The sequence below is a fragment of the Mustelus asterias genome, chromosome 8, assembly GCF_964213995.1.
Source record: "Mustelus asterias chromosome 8, sMusAst1.hap1.1, whole genome shotgun sequence".
Classification (NCBI taxonomy): domain Eukaryota; kingdom Metazoa; phylum Chordata; class Chondrichthyes; order Carcharhiniformes; family Triakidae; genus Mustelus; species Mustelus asterias.
Window position 1 is genome coordinate 460,540 of NC_135808.1, and position 23,170 is coordinate 483,709.

Consider the following 23,170-nt stretch of genomic DNA (forward strand, 5'->3'; position numbering starts at 1 on the left):
CACCTACTCTCTGATAGAGCATCTTACCCAGGACCAGCCCCCTGCCTTATCTCCATAACCCCATGCAGTGATCATGGCCAATCCCCCGAACCTGGACATCTTTGGACACGAAGGGGCAATTTAGCATGGCTAATCCACCTCGCCTGCACATCCTTGGACTGTGGGAGGAAACGAGCAGACTCCGCACAGACAGTGACCCAAGCCGGGAATGGAACCGGGAATTTTGCAGTTGAATTTGCAGGAATAATACGTGGGGTTACGGGGATAGGGCCCGGGTGGGGTTGTCGGCGGAGCAGGGTCGGTGGGCCGGATGGAGACCTCCTGCTCTGTAGGGATTCTATGATTCCATGAAAGTTTAAAGTTAAAGTTTAAAATTTATTTATTAGTGTCACAAGTAGGCTTACATTAACACCGCAGTCAAGTTACTGTGAAAATGGCTGACTTCAATGGGAAATGGACCTGGATGAGTGACTGAAGGTAAGAAACCTGTCAGGCTACAGGGATAGAGTGGAGGGGGTGGGACTGACTGGGCTGGCGAGGATCAGAAGGGCTGAACGGCCTCTCCCTGCTGTACTATGAGCTTGGCAATTCTGAATGAGCTGCGTAACTGCAGGTGTGACAGTGGGAGTGAGCTGCTTCCCACCCGGACTAAGTCACTGCTCCGGTTCTGTGATGAGATTCCGGGGAAAGGGGTGGGAAGTGGGTCTCCGTCAGCAATTCCACAGATGTCTTACCTTGAGATGTGTAGGCGCACAGAGCAAAGCGCAGGGCGTCCGTCCCACATTCCGGAATCCCAGCCGGATAATCCGATTTCTAACCAGGGGAAAAAAAGATACTGCATTTATATAGCACCTTACACAGACCCAGGATAAACCCTCAAAGGGCTTTACAGCCATGGAAGTGCCCTATTATCTGGTGTACAAGGAGAGACTTTTTCTCACCAGAAGATCGAGTAAGAGATAGGAGGCTAAGAGGGGATTAAGAACATAAGAAATAGGAGCAGGAGTAGGCCATCTAGCCCCTCGAGCCTGCCCCGCCATTCAATAAGATCATGGCTGATCTGAAGTGGATCATTTCCACTTACCCGCCTGATCCCTATAACCCCTCATTCCCTTACCGATCAGGAATCCATCTATCCGTGATTTAAACATATTCAACGAGGTAGCCTCCACCTCTTCAGTGGGCAGAGAATTCCAGAGATTCACCACCCTCTGAGAGAAGAAGTTCCTCCTCAACTCTGTCCTAAACTGACCCCCCCTTTATTTTGAGGCTGTGCCCTCTAGTTCTAGCTTCCTTTCCAAGTGGAAAGAATCTCTCCACCTCTACCCTATCCAGCCCCTTCATTATCTTATAGGTCTCTATAAGATCCCCCCCTCAGCCTTCTAAATTCCAACGAGTACAAACCCAATCTGCTCAGTCTCTCCTCATAATCAACACCCCTCATCTCTGGTATCAACCTGGTGAACCTTCTCTGCACTCCCTCCAAGGCCAATATATCCTTCCGCAAATAAGGGGACCAATTCTGCACACAGTGTTCCAGCTGCGACCTCACCAATGCCCTGTACAGATGCAGCAAGACATCTCTGCTTTTATATTCTATCCCCCTTGCGATATAGGCCAACATCCCATTTGCCTTCTTGATCACCTGTTGCACCTGCAGACTGGGTTTTTGCGTCTCATGCACAAGGACCCCCAGGTCCCTCTGCACAGCAGCATGTTGTAATTTCTTTCCAATTAGATAATAATCCAATTTGCTATTATTTGAAGAGAAACTTTTTCACTCAGAGGGTGGTGGGGGTCTGGAACTCGCTGCCTGAAAGGGTGGTCGAGGCAGAAACTCTGGTAACGTTGGAGAAGTATTTAGATATTCACTCGCGCTGCCGTGACCTCCAGGGGCTATAGAACAAGCGCTGGAATACGCGCAGTCAATGCTTTGTTGACCAGTGTGGACGCAATGGGCTGAATGGCCTCCTCCTGTGCTGTAAACATTTTGGAATCTATCGAAGGTTGTCTTTACCCGTCACGTCTCAATGTGACGTGCTTTATAATTCACCAGTGTGCGCGGTGTGGACTACTTCATCAGCCATTCTCCCGTTCTCTTCCACCGTGCCCACCTCACTAGCTTCCTCGTCAATATATCCAGATTATTCACTTTAACCAGGCCCTGGTGCAGCCAGTTCCAGATCCCCCCCCCCCCCCCCCCCCCACCACATTTACCTGGCCGGCCTTGGCTCGCTCGATCTCCACGGGGTCCAAGTTACCGTCCAGGAGCTGAGCATGAAGACCCTGTGGAAACAGTAAAGAGAAAAGGCCACATGAGCGAGGGCGGCTGTTCAAACCACACGGTCACGCTGCAGATGCACGGGGGGGCGGTGCCCAGCTTCGTTCCGACTCAGCACGAAATCTAAAATAATACTTTCCCCCCTTCATCTGGAGCTGGTTCCGGAGGTGTTGGCAAAGCCTTTTGCCCGGTCTCCGAGTGCGCTCGCTCAGACAGCGCAGGGCACGAACGCAAAGCCAGATCTCACGACCAGGAGACATTTCAGTCACGCATGTACGTACAAACATACACGTATGTAAATGTTCAGGGGTGTGCAAGCCCGACATGCCCTGGGTTTCAGGAGAATGAGAGGCGATCACATGACCACATCATACATTTTAGACCACACCCCCCCAAACCCACCAACACACACGCACACATACATGCACACATGACGCACAGGACACACACACATGCATACACACACAAGATGGATGCACACGCATATGCACACAAAGAGGAAGAATGCACGCATGCACACACACAGGACGCATGCACATACACGTGTGAGTGCATACACATGCACGCAGAAGACGCATGCACACACACAGGATGCATGCACACATACATACACGTTAGCGCACACACATGCGTGCACACACATACATGACAATGCCCACATACATGACGATGCACACACATACAGTCAGGTTTTGTGCGGAATTTCATGTATTATCTCCTGTTCCAAGTTGCCACCCAGTGTCGGTTTCAATTCCTCTTTGTTCAATGGGAATAAAGTTTGACGGCCGCCTGGCCGCCCTGTGGACAGGTCGATGGGTTTTGGAACCTGCAGCATTGAAGTGGGGACCTCGGCGATGCTGAGACAGCAGCGATCTCGGAAACACTGACAGGATCTTACCTCGAGGGTGATCCCGAAGATCACATCAAGCGGATCATGACGTTTCCGAGGGATTTGCTCATCTTCCGGCCGTGGGCATCGCGAACGATGGCGTGAAGGTAGACCTGAGCAATCGAAAACAGAAAAACACCGTAGTCAACCACAGGAAATAATCTCAGCTCATGTGAGTGGCACAGTGGTTAGCACTGCCGCCTCACAGCGCCAGGGACCCGGGTTCCATTCCAGCCTCGGGTAACTGTCTGTGCGGAGTCTGCACATTCTCCCCGTGTCTGCGTGGGTTTCCTCCGGGTGCTCCGGTTTCCTCCCACAGTCTGAAAGACGTGCTGGTTAGAGTGCATTGGCCGTGCTAAATTCTCCCTCAGTGTAACCCGAACAGGCGCCGAGTGTGGTGACTAGGCGATTTTCTCAGTAACTTCATTGCGGTGTTAATGTAAACCTACTTGTGACACTGAGAAATAGACAAGAGCACTGGGTAATGAGAGGGAAGAGGTCACTCGACTGTACCGAGGTTGGGAAGCTCTCTTGAAGTTACTTTCGTCTTTCTTATATATTTTTAAAATCTTGATTCCACTCGAATGACCCATGAACAGAAGGGGAATAGAGGGATACAGGAGGTTGGTCGAGATAGGACAATGTGATTGGCGTAGGCTTGGAGGGCCGAAGGGCCTGTTCCTGTTCTCTGAGTGGATTTGTGCCGAGTGATGACACGGGGAGCATTTTTAAATATCCCACAAAATCAGGACAAATGAATGTGAACAGGTTACTCGACCCCTCTACCCCACGGCTGGTCTGATCTTCTCCAACCTGGATCCGATCTTGCCCAACACAATCTCCCAGTCCCGGCCTCAACAGTATCTGTCCGTGACTGAATTCCAGAGTTCCGCAGCCCTGTGCGTGAAGTCTGCTTCCAGGGGTCAACCCAAACAAGCCAGCTCAAATGTGAAGCCTTACGCATTCCCCCCCACGCCACCCCACAACCTTCCACCGGGACCCACCCCGCACAAGGATCCAGTCTCGCCCTGCCTGCCCTGAAACAGCTCAGTCAGAGCGCCTCAGTTATCCATTAATATGCCCCACAAGGCTGTGTTCTCAGCCCCCTACTGTACTCCTTATGCACCTATGACTGTGCGGCCAAATTCCCCTCCAATTCAATTTTCAAGTTTGCTGACGACACCACTATAGTGGGTCGGATCTCAAACAATGACGAGACAGAGTACAGGAATGAGATAGAGAATCTGGTGAACTGGTGCGGCAACAATAATCTCTCCCTCAATGTCAACAGAACGAAGGAGATTGTCATCAACTTCAGGAAGCGTAAAGGAGAACATGCCCCTGTCTACATCAACGGGGACAAAGTAGAAAGGGTCGAGAGCTTCAAGTTTTTAGGTGTCCAGATCACCAACAACCTGTCCTGGTGCCCCCCATGCTGACACTATAGTTAAGAAAGCCCACCAATGCCTCTACTTTCTCATAAGACTAAGGAAATTTGGCATGTCAGCTACGACTCTCACCAACCTTTACAGATGCACCATAGAAAGCATTCTTTCTGGTTGTATCACAGCTTGGTCTGGGCCCCTGCTCTGCCCAAGACCACAAGAAACTACAAAAGGTCTGAATGTAGCCCAATCCATCACGCAAACCAGCCTCCCATCCATTGACTCTGTCTACACTTCCCGCTGCCTCGGAAAGGCATAATTAAGGACCCCACGCATCCCAGACATTCTCTCTTCCACCTTCTTCCATCGAGAAAAAGATATAAAAGTCTGAGGTCACGTCCCAACCAACTCAAGAACAGCTTCTTCCCTGCTGCCATCAGAATTTTGAATGGACCTACCTTGCATTAAGTTGATCTTTCTCTCCACCCTAGCTATGACTGTAACACTACATTCTGCACTCTCTCCTTTCCTTCTCTATGAATGGTATGCTTTGTCTAAATAGCGCGCAAGAAACAATACTTTTAACTGTATGTTAATACATGTGACAATAATAAATCAAATCAATATTCCCCAGCCCAGTGTGTGCAGGTCGATGGTAACAGGGCCCCACTGTACCTCTTTGAAAGGCAGCTGTCCCGTCAGCCTCAAGCCCAGCATCACCATCCGGGCCACCCAGAAGAAGAGGATATCGTGGCCGGTCTCGAGCAGCGTGCCTGGGTAGAAAGCTTTCAAATCCTCAGTCTGCAGGGAGGAAATACACAGCGTTATTCCACAGCCGATAAAGCAGCATGACACTCTCACTCTCTCGTGCGCACTCACACCCGCGCGCACTCATACACGTGGGCATGCTCGCGTCGGCTTGCCCGCGCACTATCGCCCGCGCACTATCGCCCACACACTCACACCCCCTCACGCACGCGTGCACTTGTACATGCACACACTCACACACGCAATGTGTTGGATGATCAGCCATGATGGTGATGAATGGTGGAGCAAGCTTGAAGGGCCGAATGGCCTCCTCCTGCTCTGATCTTCTATGTTTCCAACCCCCATTTTATCAGCTTCACTTCATCTGCTCTTCATTGGTCAGGGTTCATTATTTCTGATGAGGGGCAGAAGGGAAAATCTCCCAGCTCCCACGACCAATAATGGCAGTCTGGAGTTCGACTCTTTATCTCTTTGCTTTCATAGGACGTCACTGGCCGGGCCCAGCATTCATTATCCATCCCTAACTGCCCCTTGAGAAGGTGGTGGGTGAGTCACCGCCTTCTTGAACCCACTGCAGTCCCTGAGCTGTAGGTACACCCACTGTGCTGTTAGGGAGGGAACTCTAGGATATTTATCCACAGTGAAGGAACGGCCGATATATTTCCAAGTCGGGATGGTGAGTGACTCGGAGGGGAACCTCCAGGTGGGGGTGTCCCCAGGTATCTGCTGCCCTTGTCCTTCTCGATGGAAGCGTGGGTCTGGAAGGTGCTGCCTAAGGAGCCTTGGTGAGTTGCTGCAGTGCATCTTGTAGATGGTACACACGGCTGTCACTGTGCGTCGGGGGTGGAGGGAGTGAATGTTTGTGGATGGGGTGCCAATCAAGCGGGGCTGCTTTGTCCTGGATGGTGTCGAGCTTCTTGAGTGTTGCTGGAGCCGCACCCATCCAGGGAAGTGGGGAGTATTCCACATGAGGTCACCATTTTGGTCGGAATAACAGCAAAATGGACGATTATTTAAATGGTAAAAAATTGCAGCATGCTGCTGTGCAGAGGGACCTGGGTGTCCTTGTGCAGGAATCTCAAGGAGTTGGTTTGCAGGTGCAGCAGGTAATTAAGAAGGCAAATGGAATTTTGTCCTTCATTGCGAGAGGGATGGAGTTTAAAAACAGCGAGGTTATGTTGCAGCTGTATAAGGTGCTGGTGAGGCCACACCTGGAGTACTGTGTACAGTTTTGGTCTCCTTACTTGAGAAAGGATATACTGGCACTGAAGGGGGTGATTCTGGAGTTGAGGGGTTGGCTTATGGGGAGAGACTGAGTAGACTGGGACTATACTCATTGGGATTTAGAAGAATGAGGGGCGGGGGGGATCTTATAGAAACATATAAGATTATGCAGGGAATAGATAAGATAGAAGCAGGGAAGTTGTTTCCACTGGCGGGTGAAACTAGAACTAGGGGGCATAGCCTCAAAATAAGGGGAAGCAGATTTAGGACTGAGTTGAGGAGGAGGAACTTCTTCACACAAAGGGTTGTGAATCTGTGGAATTCCCTGTCCGCTGAAACAGTTGAGGCTACCTCATTGAATGTTATTAAGGCAAGGATAAATAGATTTTTGAACAGAAAAGGAATTAAGGGTGAGCGGGCGGGTAAGTGGAGCTGAATCCATGAAAAGATCAGCCATGATCTTATTGAATGGCGGAGCAGGGTCAAGGGGCCGAATGGCCTACTCCCGATCCTAGTTCTTATGTATTTGTCATTTTTATAAATGAGCTGGATGAGGGCATAGAAGGATGGATTAGTAAATTTGCGGATAACACTAAAGTCGGTGGAGTTGTAGACAGTGTGGAGGGAAGTGGCAGGTTACAGAGGGACATAGATAAGCTGCAGAGCTGGGCTGAGAAGTGGCAAATGGAGTTTAATGCAGAAAAGTGTGAGGTGATTCACTTTGGAAGGAGTAACAGGATTACAGAGTACTGGGCTAATGGTAAGATACTTGGTAGTGTGGATGAACAGAGAGATCTGGGTGTCCATGTGCATAGATCCCTGAAAGTTGGCACCCAGGTTGATAGGGTTGTTAAGAAGGCGTACGGTGTGTTAGCTTTTATTGGTTGAGGGATTGAGTTTCAGAGCCATGAGGTCATGTTGCAACTGTACAAAACTCTGGTGCGGCCGCACTTGGAGTATTGCGTACAGTTCTGGTCGCCGCATTATAGAAAAGATGTGGAAGCGTTGGAAAGGGTGCAGAGGAGATTTACCAGGATGTTGCCTGGTATGGTGGGAAAATCGTATGAGGAAAGGCTGAGGGACTTGAGGTTGTTTTCATTAGAGAGAAGAAGGTTAAGAGGTGACTTAATAGAGGCATACAAGATGATCAGAGGATTAGATAGGGTGGATAGTGAGAGCCTTTTTCCTCGGATGGTGATGGCTAACACGAGGGGACATAGCTTTAAATTGAGGGGTGAGAGATATAGGACAGATGTTAGAGGTAGGTTCTTTACTCAGAGAGTAGTAAGGGCGTGGAATGCCCTGCCTGCAGCAGTAGTGGACTCGCCAACATTAAGAGCATTCAAATGGTTATTGGATAAACACATGGATAATATTGGAATAGTGTAGATTAGAGGGGCTTTAGATTGGTTTCACTGGTCGGCGCAACATCGAGGGCCGAAGGGCCTGTACTGCGCTGTGATGTTCTATGTTCTATTTTTAATGTTCTTTCTCACACTGCTGACTTGTGCCTTGTAGATGGTGGACAGGCTTTGGGGGAGTCAGGAGGCGAGTTCCTCACTGCAGAATTCCTCTGACCTGCTCTTGTAGCCACAGTATTAAAACCGCCTCTTTTGTATTCTAATACTATTGGAATATTTGGGTGACTTTCCATTAAGCACTGGAACTGGGCGTTCGCTGGTGATGACTGGTACACACGGGCACCCAGATTTCTTGGTATCCATATCGACAATTGGGAAAATGAGTTTTCACGCCCCAATTTATTTTCTTCCTCACGGACTCACCTGATTCGGCCACCCGAAGATGGAGAAAGGGAACAAACCAGAAGAGAACCAGGTATCCAGAACATCCTCATCTGTCAGACAAAGGAATGACAAAACATACAACAAACGTGAGGTAAAGCACAACACATGTGGTTTGACCCACATAACTGGGATGACGTCGCATTTACGACCCAGAAACAGGCAATCTGGCCAACAGAGTGGCACAGTGGTTAACACTGCTGCCTCACAGCGCCAGGGACCCGGATTCGATTCCCAACTTGGGTCACTGTCCGTGCAGAGTCTGCACATTCTCCCCATGTCTGCGTGGGTTTCCTCCGGGTGCTCCAGTTTCTTCCCACAGTCCGAAAGATGTGCTGGTTAGGGTACATTGTCCGTGCTAAATTCTCCCTCAGTGTACCCGAACAGGCGCCGGAGTGTGGCGACTCGGGGATTTTCACAGTAACTTCATTGCAGTGTTAATGTAAGCCGACTTGTGACACTAATAAATAAAGTTTGAAACTGAGTGTCTCGTTTCAGAGGGCAGTTAAGTGTCGACATGTGACTCTGGAGTCACATGTAGGCCAGACCAGGTAAGGACGGCAGATTTCCTTCTCTAAAGGACATTAGTGAACCAGATGGGTTTTTTCCGACAATCGATGATAGTTTTCACCGTTATTGAGACTAGCTTTCAATTCCAGATTTTACTGAACTTGAGTTAAATTCCACCAGCTGCCGTGGTGGGATTTGAACTCCGTGTCCCCCAGAGCACCAGCCTCTGGATTACTAGTCCAGTGATAATACCGCTACGCCACCATCTCGCCCACAGTTACATCAAATAATCCATCATTGGAATGTGTGCATGGTATACTGCCAGAGGTTGTGGAGAGCACTCCATCAATGCGGGAAACTCCTTTCCCCACAGGTATTAGCAATGGGAGTGGGGTGGGAACCCACTGGCGGGTGGGAGGGGTGGGGGAGGGGAGAGTTCAGGAGGTCAAAATGTATAAATAGACCAAGGGTCAACGGTGGAATGGGGTGTCCTGTGAACAGTTGGGTTAGATTTGGTTAAGACGTTCCTTCTGTGAACTCCAAGGGGGCGGACCTCAATTATTGCACCTCCTCTTTTAACTTCACTCATTTAGTTTTCAATTCTCGAAACGTGAGGAGCTTACGGGAGACGGTGGGAGAGCAGAACGTCGGTGCCCAGCGAGATAGTGTTCAGGTGCAGCAAGTGGTTGGGGAGGCAAATGGAAGGTTGGTGTTTATCGCCAGGGGAATGGAATATAAAGGTTGGGAAGTTTTGCCGTAGCCATACAGGGCTCAGTGAGACCACACCGGGACCACACTGCACAGCTTTGTTTTTAAAGTTTATTTATTAGTCACAAGGAAGGCTTACATTAACACTGCAATGAAGTTACTGTGAAAATTTCCCAGTCGCCACACTCTGGCACCTGTTCGGGTACACTGAGGGAGAATTTAGCACGGCCAATGCACCTAACCAGCACATCTTTCAGACTGTGGGAGGAAACCGGAGCACCCGGAGGAAACCCACGCAGACAAAGAACAAAGAACAAAGAACAATACAGCACAGGAACAGGCCCTTCGGCCCTCCAAGCCCGCGCCGCTCCCCGGTCCAGGATTGAATCCTGAATCCAGGATCCCCGCCCAATTTTCCAGCCTATCTACATACCAATATCCTATCCACCGAGCTGTCCCTCACAGCTACGATGCTTTGTTCATTACAACCTATTAACTCACCCCCACCCCCCCATTCCAGACCATGTGATCTCCAGGGAGAGGCGAAAACCCAGAGTGAAAAACCCCAGGGCCAATATGGGGAAAAAAAAAAATCTGGGAAATTCCTCTCCGACCCCCTGAGGCGATCGAAACGAGTCCAGGAGATCACAATGGCCCCGATCGGAAAATGCTTCCCAACCCTAGTCATTTCCACTTCCACGAACACCATATGAATTCCCTGCCCCCGAGACAGGTTCCCAACTATCCGCAGTCTCACTCTGTACTGGCACCAGCAAGATGATCGTAGAATGAAGCCTTGAAACGAGAAACCAGGAACAATTAGCCCGCGCCGCTCCCTGGTCCAAACTAGACCACTCTTTTGTATCCCTCCATTCCCACTCCGTTCATATAGCTGTCCAGATAAGTCTTAAACGTTCCCAGTGTGTCCGCCTCCACCACCTTGCCCGGCAACACATTCCAGGCCCCCACGACCCTCTGTGTGAAATATGTCCTTCTGATATCTGTGTTAAACCTCCCCCCCTTCACCTTGAACCTATGACCCCTCGTGAACGTCACCACCGACCCGGGGAAAAGCTTCCCACCGTTCACCCTATCTATGCCTTTCATAATTTTATACACCTCTATTAAGTCTCCCCTCATCCTCCGTCTTTCCAAGGAGAACAACCCCAGTTTCCCCAATCTCTCCTCATAACCAAGCCCCTCCATACCAGGCAACATCCTGGTAAACCTCCTCTGTACTCTCTCCAAAGCCTCCACGTCCTTCTGGTAGTGTGGCGACCAGAACTGGACGCAGTATTCCAAATGCGGCCGAACCAACGTTCTATACATCTGCAACATCAGACCCCAACTTTTATACTCTATGCCCCGTCCTATAAAGGCAAGCATGCCATATGCCTTCTTCACCACCTTCTCCACCTGTGACGTCACCTTCAAAGATCTGTGGACTTGCACACCCAGGTCCCTCTGCGTCTCTACACCCTTTATGGTTCTTCCATTTATCGTGTAGCTCCTCCCTACATTATTCCCACCAAAATGCATCACTTCGCATTTATCAGGATTGAACTCCATCTGCCATTTCCTTGCCCAAATTTCCAGCCTATCTATATCCTTCTGTAGCCTCTGACAATGTTCCTCACTATCTGCAAGTCCTGCCAGTTTTGTGTCGTCCGCAAACTTACTGATCACCCCAGTTACTCCTTCTTCCAGATCATTTATATAAATCACAAACAGCAGAGGTCCCAATACAGAGCCCTGCGGTACACCACTAGTCACAGGCCTCCAGCCGGAAAAAGACCCTTCCACTACCACCCTCTGTCTTCTATGACCAAGTAAGAAGTTTAACAACACCAGGTTAAAGTCCAACAGGTTTATTTGGTAGCAAAAGCCACACAAGCTTTCGAGGCTCTGAGCCCCTTCTTCAGGTGAGTGGGAATTCTGTTCACAAACAGAACTTATAAGACACAGACTCAATTTACATGAATAATGGTTGGAATGCGAATACTTACAACTAATCCAGTCTTTAAGAAACAAAACAATGGGAGTGGAGAGAGCATCAAGACAGGCTAAAAAGATGTGTATTGTCTCCAGACAAGACAGCCAGTGAAACTCTGCAGGTCCACGCAACTGTGGGAGTTACAAATAGTGTGACATAAATTCTGATTCTAGGATCGCATGATAAAGACTCAGGAGGAAAAAAGCAGAAATATTTATGTGAAATAGTGTGACATAAACCCAATATCCCGGTTGAGGCCGTCCTTGTGTGTGCGGAACCTGGCTATCAGTTTCTGCTCCGCGACTCTGCGCTGTCGTGTGTCGCGAAGGCCGCCTTGGAGAACGCTTACCCGAATATCAGAGGCCGAATGCCCGTGACCGCTGAAGTGCTCCCCAACAGGAAGAGAACAGTCTTGCCTGGTGATTGTCGAGCGGTGTTCATTCATCCGTTGTCGCAGCGTCATCAAACCAGCAGACAAAGGAGGGGCCATCGTCATACTGAACAGAACGGATTACTGCAAAGAAGTGTACCGACAACTCAACAACGAGGAACACTACAGACAGTTACCTGCAGATCCGACCAAAGAACACACCCGTCAACTCAACACTCTGATCAAGACCTTTGATCCGGACCTTCAGAACACCCTCCGTGCTCTCATCCCACGTACTCCCCGCGTTGGAGATCTCTACTGCCTCCCGAAGATACACAAGGCAAACACACCCGGCCGTCCCATCGTATCGGGCAATGGGACCCTGTGCGAGAACCTCTCCGGCTATGTCGAGGGCATCCTGAAACCCATTGTACAAAGAACCCCCAGCTTTTGTCGCGACACGACGGACTTCCTACAGAAACTCGGCACACATGGAGCAGTTGAACCAGGAGCGCTCCTCGTCACAATGGATGTCTCAGCACTCTACACCAGCATCCCCCATGACGATGGCATTGCTGCAACGGCCTCAGTGCTCAGCGCCAACAACTGCCAGTTTCCAGATGCAATTTTACATCTCATCCGCTTCATCCTGGACCACAATATCTTCACCTTCAACAACCAGTTCTTCATCCAGACACACGGAACAGCCATGGGGACCAAATTTGCACCTCAATATGCCAACATCTTCATGCACAGGTTCGAACAAGACTTCTTCACCGCACGGGACCTTCAACCGGTGCTATACACTAGATACATCGATGACATTTTCTTCCTTTGGACTCATGGTGAACAATCACTGAAACAACTCTATGATGACATCAACAAGTTCCATCCCACCATCAGGCTCACCATAGACTACTCTCCGGAATCGGTTGCATTCTTGGACACGCGCATCTCCATTAAGGACGGTCACCTCAGCACCTCACTGTACCGCAAGCCCACGGATAACCTCACGATGCTCCACTTCTCCAGCTTCCACCCTAAACACGTTAAAGAAGCCATCCCCTACGGACAAGCCCTCCGTATACACAGGATCTGCTCGGATGAGGAGGATCGCAACAGACACCTCCAGACGCTGAAAGATGCCCTCATAAGAACAGGATATGGCGCTAGACTCATTGATCAACAGTTCCAACGCGCCACAGCGAAAAACCGCACCGACCTCCTCAGAAGACAAACACGGGACACAGTGGACAGAGTACCCTTCGTTGTCCAGTACTTCCCCGGAGCGGAGAAGCTACGGCATCTCCTCCGGAGCCTTCAACATGTCATTGATGAAGACGAACATCTCGCCAAGGCCATCCCCACACCCCCACTTCTTGCCTTCAAACAACCGCACAACCTCAAACAGACCATTGTCCGCAGCAAACTACCCAGCCTTCAGGAGAACAGTGACCAAGACACCACACAACCCTGCCACAGCAACCTCTGCAAGACGTGCCGGATCATCGACACAGATGCCATCATCTCACGTGAGAACACCATCCACCAGGTACACGGTACATACTCTTGCAACTCGGCCAACGTTGTCTACCTGATACGCTGCAAGAAAGGATGTCCCGAGGCATGGTACATTGGGGAAACTATGCAGACGCTGCGACAACGGATGAATGAACACCGCTCGACAATCACCAGGCAAGACTGTTCTCTTCCTGTTGGGGAGCACTTCAGCGGTCACGGGCATTCGGCCTCTGATATTCGGGTAAGCGTTCTCCAAGGCGGCCTTCGCGACACACGACAGCGCAGTCGCGGAGCAGAAACTGATAGCCAGGTTCCGCACACACAAGGACGGCCTCAACCGGGATATTGGGTTTATGTCACACTATTTCACATAAATATTTCTGCTTTTTTCCTCCTGAGTCTTTATCATGCGATCCTAGAATCAGAATTTATGTCACACTATTTGTAACTCCCACAGTTGCGTGGACCTGCAGAGTTTCACTGGCTGTCTTGTCTGGAGACAATACACATCTTTTTAGCCTGTCTTGATGCTCTCTCCACTCACATTGTTTTGTTTCTTAAAGACTGGATTAGTTGTAAGTATTCGCATTCCAACCATTATTCATGTAAATTGAGTCTGTGTCTTATAAGTTCTGTTTGTGAACAGAATTCCCACTCACCTGAAGAAGGGGCTCAGAGCCTCGAAAGCTTGTGTGGCTTTTGCTACCAAATAAACCTGTTGGACTTTAACCTGGTGTTGTTAAACTTCTTACTGTGTTTACCCCAGTCCAACGCCGGCATCTCCACATCATGACTTCTATGACCAAGCCAGTTCTCCACCCATCTAGCCACCTCCCCCTTTATCCCATGGGATCCAACCTTTTTCACTAGCCTACCATGAGGGACTTTGTCAAACGCTTTACTAAAGTCCATATAGACAACATCCACGGCCCTTCCTTCGTCAACCATTTTGGTCACTTCTTCAAAAAACACCACCAGGTTCGTGAGGCATGACCTCCCTCTCACAAAACCATGTTGACTATCGTTAATGAGTTTATTCCTTTCTAAATGCGCATACATCCTATCTTTAAGAATCTTCTCCAACAACTTCCCCACCACGGACGTCAAGCTCACCGGCCTACCCTTCTTAAATAACGGGACCACATTGGCTATCCTCCAATCCTCTGGGACCTCACCTGTGTCCAGTGACGAGACAAAGATCTGCGTCAGAGGCCCAACGATTTCACCTCTCGTCTCCCTGAGCAGCCTTGGATAGATTCCATCAGGCCCTGGGGATTTGTCAGTCTTTATATTCTCTAACAAACCTAACACTTCCTCCTTTGTAATGGAGATTTTCTCCAACGGTTCAACACTCCCCTCCGAGACACTCCCAGTCAACACATCCCTCTCCTTAGTGAATACCGACGCAAAGTATTCATTTAGGATCTCCCCTACCTCTTTGGGCTCCAAGCATAAGTCCCCACTTTTGTCCCTGAGAGGTCCGATTTTTTCCCTGACAACCCTTTTGTTCCTAACGTATGAATAAAATGCCTTGGGATTCTCCTTAATCCTGTCTGCCAAGAACATTTCGTGACCCCTTTTTGCTCTTCTAATTCCCTGTTTGAGTATTTTCCTACTTTCATTATACTCCTCCAGAGCTCCCTCCGTCTTTAGCTGCTTGGACCTAACATACGCCTCTCTTTTCTTTTTGACCAGTCCCTCAATTTCCCTGGTTATCCACGGTTCTCTAATCCTACCCTTCCTATCCTTCTTTTTTACAGGCACATGCTTGTCCTGTAGCCCTAACAACCGTTCCTTAAAAGACTGCCACATACCAGATGTGGATTTACCCTCAAACAGCCTCTCCCAATCAAGAGCTGCCAATTTCTGCCTGATCCCACTAAAGTTAGCCTTCCCCCAATCCAACACCTTACCCTTGGGACACCACTCATCCTTTTCCATCACTATCCTAAAGCTAACAGAATTGTGGTCACTATTTGCCACATGTTCCCCGACCAAAACTTTGAAGACCTGACCGGGCTCATTCCCCAGCACCAGGTCCAGTATAGCCCCCTCTCTAGTTGGGCTGTCCACATATTGTTCCAACGAACCCTCCTGTACACATTTTACAAATGCCTCACCATCCAGAGTCCCTGCCCTCAGCGATTTCCAGTCTATACCAGGGAAATTGAAGTCTCCCACTACAACAACCCTATATTTCCTGCACCTATCCAGTATCTCCTGACATATCCATTCTTCCACTTCCCTTGGGCTGTTGGGGGGCCTGTAGTACACCCCCAACATAGTGACTGCGCCTTTCCTGTTTCTAAGCTCCACCCAGAGTGACTCGCTACACGACTCCTCCGAATTGTCCTCCCTCTGCACCGCTGTAATATGCTCTCCAACCAATACCGCTACTCCCCCACCTCTTTTGGCCCCTCCTCTGTCTCGCCTAAAACACTTGTACCCTGGAATATTCAGCTGCCAGTCCTGTCCCTCTTTCAACCAAGTCTCCGTCACCGCAACCACATCCAAATTCCTCGTGCGCATTAAGGCCCCAAGTTCGTCTGTTTTACCTGCTACGCTCCTTGCATTGAAGTATAAGCACTCCAGACCCCCAGGCTCAGTGAGGTCGTCCTCCCCCAGAGTGCTCTTCTTCTTTGCCAGCCTTGTCCCAGCCCCAAGCTCGTCCCCAGCCACCACACTTATAGACCTAATAGTTTGATCCCCACCCCCCTGCCATACTAGTTTAAACCCCCCCGAACTGCATTAGCAAAGCTCCCAGCCAGGATATTTGTGCCCTTCCAACTTAGTTGTGACCCCTCCCTCTTGTACAGGTGCCATCCTCTCCTGAAAACCTCCCATTGGTCTATGAAAATAAAGCCCTCCCTCCTGGACCAGTCCTTTAGCCAGGCATTCATTTGAACCAACTCCCTATTCTTATCCTCACTGGCACGAGGCATTGGGAGCAGCCCAGAGATGGCCACCCTAGTGACCCTACTTTTTAACCTATTTCCCAACTCCCTGAATTGCTCCCTTAGGACCCCCCTACTCTTCCTATCTACGTCATTTCCACCAATGTGTATAATGACATCCGTTTCTTTATCTTCCCCTTTTAAAATGCCTCCTATCCGCTCGGAGACATCCGTGACCCCAGCACCAGGTAGGCAGACTACCATCCTGGAGTCCCGTTCGCCCCCACAGAATCGCCTGTCTGTGCCTCTAACTGACGCATCCCCCACCACTATCGCTCTCCTAACCCCTCTCTTCCCTTTCCGGGCCACAGAGCCTGACTGTGTGCCAGTGACCTGGTCACTGTGTCTTACCCCTGGAGAGGCACACTCCCCCACACTATCTAAAACAATATACCTGTTTTGGAGTGGGACAACCACAGGTGACCCTTCTTCTAACTGTCCACTCCCCTCCCCTCTCACACCTGTCACCAAGCCCTTCCTATTTTGAGACACCTCTGGAGACCTCCCTTGTACTTTACCCTTCTGCCCTTTACTCCTCCTAACTGTGACCCACGTGTCATTCTCCCGATGCCCCGGTGTAAATAGTTGCCTATAACTGCTGTCAATTTTTCTCCCATTTTCCCTGATTAGGCTAAGGTCAGCGATCTGCAGCTCCAGTTCCCTAACACGGTCTCTCAAGAGCTGCAGTTCCACGCACCTGGCACTTATGTGAACCTCTGGGAAGCTCGGTGTTTGCAGAAACTCCCACATCCCACATCGGAAGCACTGAACTGGCCGATCACTCATACCTGCCCTTATCCTTTATAGGGTTGGGTAAAAAATAACTAGCCTTGCCTTGCCCTTTCAGCCCAAGCCCTGTGAGCCAAAGCCCTTATAATGCACACTCTGCTCCCCACTCACTCCACTGCCCGCTCCCGACGCTGCCCGTTGTATAGTGCAGACGGCTTTTAATGCTCCCGACGAACCCCCCAAGTAACTGCCTTTTATACTAAGACTCAACCTCCCAGAATCCCCTTCAGCTGACCTCACTTCCTCAATTCAAAACCCTGAAAAAAGCCCGCGAAATATACTAGGAATACCCTTAAATGAATAAATGAATAATTAAATCACTTCTTAGCTTACTCTCAGCACTCCTGCTAAGACTCTCTCCCCCACTCTCACTCCAGTTAAACAAAGAGGAGAACGTGCAGACTCCGCACAGACAGTGAGGGTGGCTGCTGGGAGGATGTTTGCCATTGATGTGAGGGGGCTAGAACCAGGGGCCAAAAATAAGGGGTCAGCACCGCTGGAAGGGAGACTCTTTTCGGCGGGTCGCTGTTGTGTGGACGTCTGGAGGCTGGAAACTGAGGCAGAGACAGAGAGGATTTGGATAAATGTGGGAGTCGAGGTGGGGTGGAGGGGAGGAGGGGTGTGTGGGGGGTTGCAGTCGGGAATGTGAGGTTACAATCAGGTCAGCCATGGTCTTATCGAATGGGGGAGTAGGTGCAAGGGGCCGAATGGCCTACTCCTGCTCCGAATTCCGATGGTTCCTATGGCAGCCGAAGGCACTGGGAAAGGACACGCCGCTCACCTTGTCGGAGCGAGATCTGGTCTGGAGAGACGTTGAATTTCTTGGCTGCCTTCTGTCTGGCAATCTCCTCCGTCTGGCCGCTCACCCAGTAAGTCCCGTCTGCGTCCTAGGCGGAAAGAGAGGGTGCGGATTTTAGTCCAACTGCAACCACCGGAGGCACAGAGGAAGCGGGACAGGGGGAGTGGGGGGAGGCAGAGAGGCCATTCAGCCCCTCTGTCTGTCCGACGGGGAGGCCATTCAGCCCCTCTGTCTGTCCTGCCGGGGAGGCCATTCAGCCCCTCTGTCTGACGGGGAGGCCATTCAGCCCCTCTGTCTGTCCGACGGGGAGGCCATTCAGCCCCTCTGTCTGTCCGACGGGGAGGCCATTCAGCCCCTCTGTCTGTCCGACGGGGAGGCCATTCAGCCCCTCTGTCTGTCCTGCCGGGGAGGCCATTCAGCCCCTCTCACCTGTCCTGATGGGGAGGCCATTCAGCCCCTCTCTCTGTCTGTCTGACGGGGAGGCCATTCAGCCCCTCTCACCTGTCCTGACGGGGAGGCCATTCAGCCCCTCTCTGTCTGTCTGACGGGGAGGCCATTCAGCCCCTCTCGCCTGTCCCTGCTGTTTCCTAACGGCTGATGTTGAAAGTGACCTATTGTTGGTGCTGTCAGTGACCGTACGGTGAGCAAACACAGTCCAATTGTGGCTTCAGTGTTTTCTTACTGTCCCACCCAAGCCCCGTTTTTCCGAGCGCTATTCCCTCTGTTTGTGCGAGTGTTCCAGATTTCCACTGCCCTTTCCGGTGTCCCTGACTTTACCCCTGAACAAGTTGGCTTCAGTTTTAACCTCCTGCCCCCTTTGATCTGGACTCCCCCACCACAGGGACTGGTGTCTCTGTCCTGACTCCATCAACCCTTTCAGAGGAGCGGGATGTCATCTTATTCGTCACTGGGTTTTACAGCACAGGAGGAGCCCCTTCGGCCCATCGTCTCTGTGCCGGCCGAGTGGCCAAATCCTGCTCCAAATCTGTTTGGATGAAGGGTGAGATGGTTTGTCACTTCACAGAATACTACAGAGCAGGAGAGGCCCTTCGGCCCATCGAGTCTGCACCAATGCATGAAAAGCCCTGACTTGCCCACCTAATCCCACTCGCCAGCACGTGGCCCATAGCCCTGAATGTTATGACGTGCCAAGTGCTCATGCAGGTACTTTTTAAAGGATGTGAGGCATCCCGCCTCCACCACCCTCCCAGGCAGCGCATTCCAGACCCTCACCACCCTCTGGGTACAAAAAGCTTTTCCTCAAATTCCCCCCTAAACCTCCCACCCCTCGCTTTTAACTTGTGTCCCCTCATAACTGACTGTTCAGCTAAGGGGAACAGCTGCTCCCTATCCACCCTGTCCATGTCCCTCATAATCTTGTTCACCTCAATCAGGTCGCCCCCTCAGTCTTCTCTGCTCCAGAGAAAACAACCCAAGCCTATCAACCTCTCTTTATAACTTAAATGTTCCATCCCAGGCAGCATCCTGGTGAATCTCCTCTGGATCCCCTCCAGTGCAATCACATCCTTCCTATAATGTGGCGACCAGAACTGCGCACAGTACTCCAGCTGTGGCCTCACCAAAGTTTTATACAACTCCACCATGACCTCCCTGCTTTTGTAATCTATATCCCGATTGATAAAGGCGAATGTGCCATCTGCCTTTTTCACCACCCTATTAACCTGCCTTTCCACCGTCAGAGATCTATGGACAAACACACCAAGTTCCCTTTGTTCTTTGGAACTTCCCAGTGTCAGACCTTTCAGAGTTTACTTCCTTATCAAATTACTCCTTCCAAAGTGCAAGAACTGCATTTGCAAGAATCCCAACCATTACTGACGATAAAGATGGCTCCAGATATGGCACCGCCATCTTTCGGATAAGCCAGTGATCTGAGGCTCCACCTGCCCTCTCAACTGGATATCAAAGATCTCACAATGCTACTTGGCAGAAGGGCAGGGGAGTTCTCCCCTGGTGGGGCTGGGAGCCAATATTTACCCTTCAATCAAAATCACACACAAAAAAAGACAAGATTATCTGGCTGTGGTTACACCGGTTTGTGGGAGCTTGCTGTGCACAAATCAGTTGTCGCATTTCACAGCAGCACAGTGGTTAGCACTGCTGCCTGCAAGAACCTGGGTTCGATTCCGGTCTTGGGTGACTGTCCGTGTGGACTCTGCACATTTTCCCCCCGCGTCTGCATTGTTTCTTCCGGATGCTCCGGTTGCCTCCCACAGTCTGAAAGACATGCTGGCTAGGTGCATTGGCCATGCTAAATTCTCCCTTGGTGTCCAAAGATGTGCCAGTTGGGTGGGATTGTGGGATAAATGAGTGGGATTACAGGGATGGGGTGGGTGGGCCTAGGTACGATGCTCTGCAGTAGAGTCGGTGCAGACTCAATGGGCTGAATGGCCTCCTCCTGCACTGCAGGGATTCTACGATTGCCTTCCCTGCAACAGTGACCACACTTCAAACGGATCTCTGGCTGCAAAGCACTTTGGGACATCCTGAGGTTCGTGAGTGGTGGCGACACTTTCCCCGGGGCCCTTACCTCTCCGGCGGGGACAGAGGGGTCGTTCACTGTTACGAAGTACGCCGGGGTACGGTGACCCCACCACAGCTGCCGGGAAATACACCAATCCCTGCAAGGAAGGCAGATACCGGGCGTCAACACTTGAGAAAGAGGCTGAATTCAACACATTGCAAAATAAGAGTTTTAAAGATAAAAGTTTCTGAGGGGATTGCAGGAGCAGAGAAATCTGGGTCAAACACAAAAATATTCAAAGGACAAGTGGTAGAACAGACAGGATACTTGGTTTATTTAATAAAAATTCTCTCTCGTGATGTGGGCTTTCACTGACAGACTAAAATCAGTCGCCACCTTGGTATGACGGCAGCGACAGGGTCTAACATGTGGTACAGATCAGACCCTGAGTGCTCACTCGCTCTCTCCAGGCTCCAGAGGAGAAGGTTTCAGATTATCCCCCCAAAAAAATTGAATTGGTAAGGATTCGACTCGTTCAGAGTTGAGGGGAAACTCGTGCATCACAGGCCTAGATGGGTCAAAAGGCCTGATTCTGTGCACTATAACCAAACACATTGCGTCTACATTTTAGCCTTCACCATTTTTATCGAAGGGGGACGTTAGGAAGCCCTGAGAATGGTTTCACCCACATCACCAGAATCACAGGTCCGCTGAGAAAGGTGTCGGTGGAGCGACACTGCCACCTAATGGTCATAGAGTCAGAGAGGTTTACAGCATGGAAACAGGCCCTTCGACCCAACTTGTCCATGCTGTCCTTTTTTTCAAACCCATAAGCTAGTCCCAATTGCCCGCATTTGGCCCATATCCCTCTACACCCATCTTACCCATGTAACTGTCTAAACGCTTTTTAAAGGACAAAATTGTACCCGCTTCTACTACTACCTCTGGCGGCTTGTTCCAGACACTCACCATCCGCTGTGTGAAAATATTGCCCCTCTGGACACTTTTGTATCTCTCCCCTCTCACCTTAAACCTGTGCCCTCTAGTTTTAGACTTCCCTACCTTTGGGAAAAGATATTGACTATCTAGCTGATCTATGCCCCTCATTATTTTATAGACCTCTACAAGGTCACCCCTAAGCCTTCTACGCTCCAGAGAAAAAAGTCCCAGTCTATTCAGCCTCTCCTTATAACTCAATCCATCAAGTCCCGGTAGCATCCCAGTAAATCCTTTCTGCACTCTATTCGCGTAAGGGTCAGTTTAGCTCAGTTGGCTGGATGGCAGAGCGATGCCAACAGCGTGGGTTCAATTCCCGTACAGGCGCTGGAGTGTGGCGACTAGGGGATTTTCACAGTGACTTCATTGTAGTGTTAATGTAAGCCAACTTATGACTAATAAATAAACCTGACATTATTAATGAACCAGATGGGTTTTTCTGACAGTCAATGGTCACCGTTCCTGAGATGAGATTCAATTCCAGATTTTATTGACTAAATTTCAATTCCACCAGTTGCCGGGGTGGGATTCGATCCCGGGTCCCCAGAGTGTTACAGCCTGGGCCTCGGGATTACTAGTCCAGTGACAATACCACTGCGCCACTGCAAGGTAATGAAGATTTTTCCAGCATACAGGCACACAACTCAGTCACATGCTTGTCATTGAGGTTAATAATAGCTGCGAATGCAGGAAAATGGGATTAGCGCTCCTTTAGTGGTAGATATTGTCAGGTGGAGACTCGATGGGCCAAAGGGCCTTTTCTGCGCTACATGGCTCTACCAGCTGCCTCAGAAGCGACCTATTGTGGCCCAGTACCTGATGTTGTCCATCCAGTTAAACCAGGTCTTGAGGTGCGTTTCCGGAATGATCTTCAGTTCTCCATTCCTCACAGCGTCAGCTGCCATTTTTGCCATCTCGCCGCAGCGCACGTACCACTGAGGCTTCAACAGCGGCTCCACGATGTCCTTGGACCGGCTGGAAAAGGGAGGGAGACGGCGTTTCAGCTTCCCTTGCTCACTATGTCCGCGCTTACCTCGAGTGTCTCAGCTTGTGAGACCGTCCTCAGTCTGCCCACCCCACCTTCCCCACCCGCCAATCTCACCACCTCTTCTTGCTGCCAGCTCGCCATCCTGCCTCTCTCATTCTAAAACCACCCCCCTCCTCGTCTGTGTCTGTGATCGAGGCTCACTGACTGCCCGAGAGCTCTGTCCTGCAGAGGCACTGGAAGCAGATTCAACCGGGACGTTCAAAGGGTCATTGGATATCGCCTCACGGCGCTGGGTACGATTCGGGGTCAGCTAACTCTGTGTGGAGTTTGCACGTTCTCCCCGTGTCTGCGTGGGTTTCCTCCGGGTGCTCCGGTTTCCTCCCAGTCCAAAAGATAGTACATAGAAAAACTACAGCACAAACAGGCCCTTCGGCCCACAAGTTGCACTGGTCATGTCCCTACCTACCTAGGCTTATATATAGGCTTACCTATAACCCTCAATCCTATTAAGTCCCATGTACTTGTCCAGAAGTCTCTTAAAAGACCCTATCGAGTTTGCCTCCACCACCACTGATGGCAGCCGATTCCACTCGCCCACCACCCTCTGTGTGAAAAACTTACCCCTGACATCTCCTCTGTACCTACCTCCCAGCACCTTAAACCTGTGTCCCCTCGTAGCAGCCATTTCCACCATGGGAAAATGAGAGT

The 23,170-nt window shown here is 50.3% G+C and overlaps 1 protein-coding gene across 1 annotated transcript in view; it reads right to left on the bottom strand.

The window, feature by feature from the left end:
• Nucleotides 1-23,170, bottom strand: part of LOC144496726 (valine--tRNA ligase-like) — a 79,142-nt gene that overhangs the window by 24,862 nt on the left and 31,110 nt on the right. The window contains 9 exon segments of the mRNA XM_078217228.1: nucleotides 735-813; nucleotides 2,218-2,286; nucleotides 3,180-3,217; nucleotides 3,220-3,283; nucleotides 5,231-5,356; nucleotides 8,332-8,402; nucleotides 17,976-18,081; nucleotides 20,545-20,635; nucleotides 22,291-22,449. Of these exon segments, the coding sequence (XP_078073354.1) occupies nucleotides 735-813; nucleotides 2,218-2,286; nucleotides 3,180-3,217; nucleotides 3,220-3,283; nucleotides 5,231-5,356; nucleotides 8,332-8,402; nucleotides 17,976-18,081; nucleotides 20,545-20,635; nucleotides 22,291-22,449 (803 nt within the window).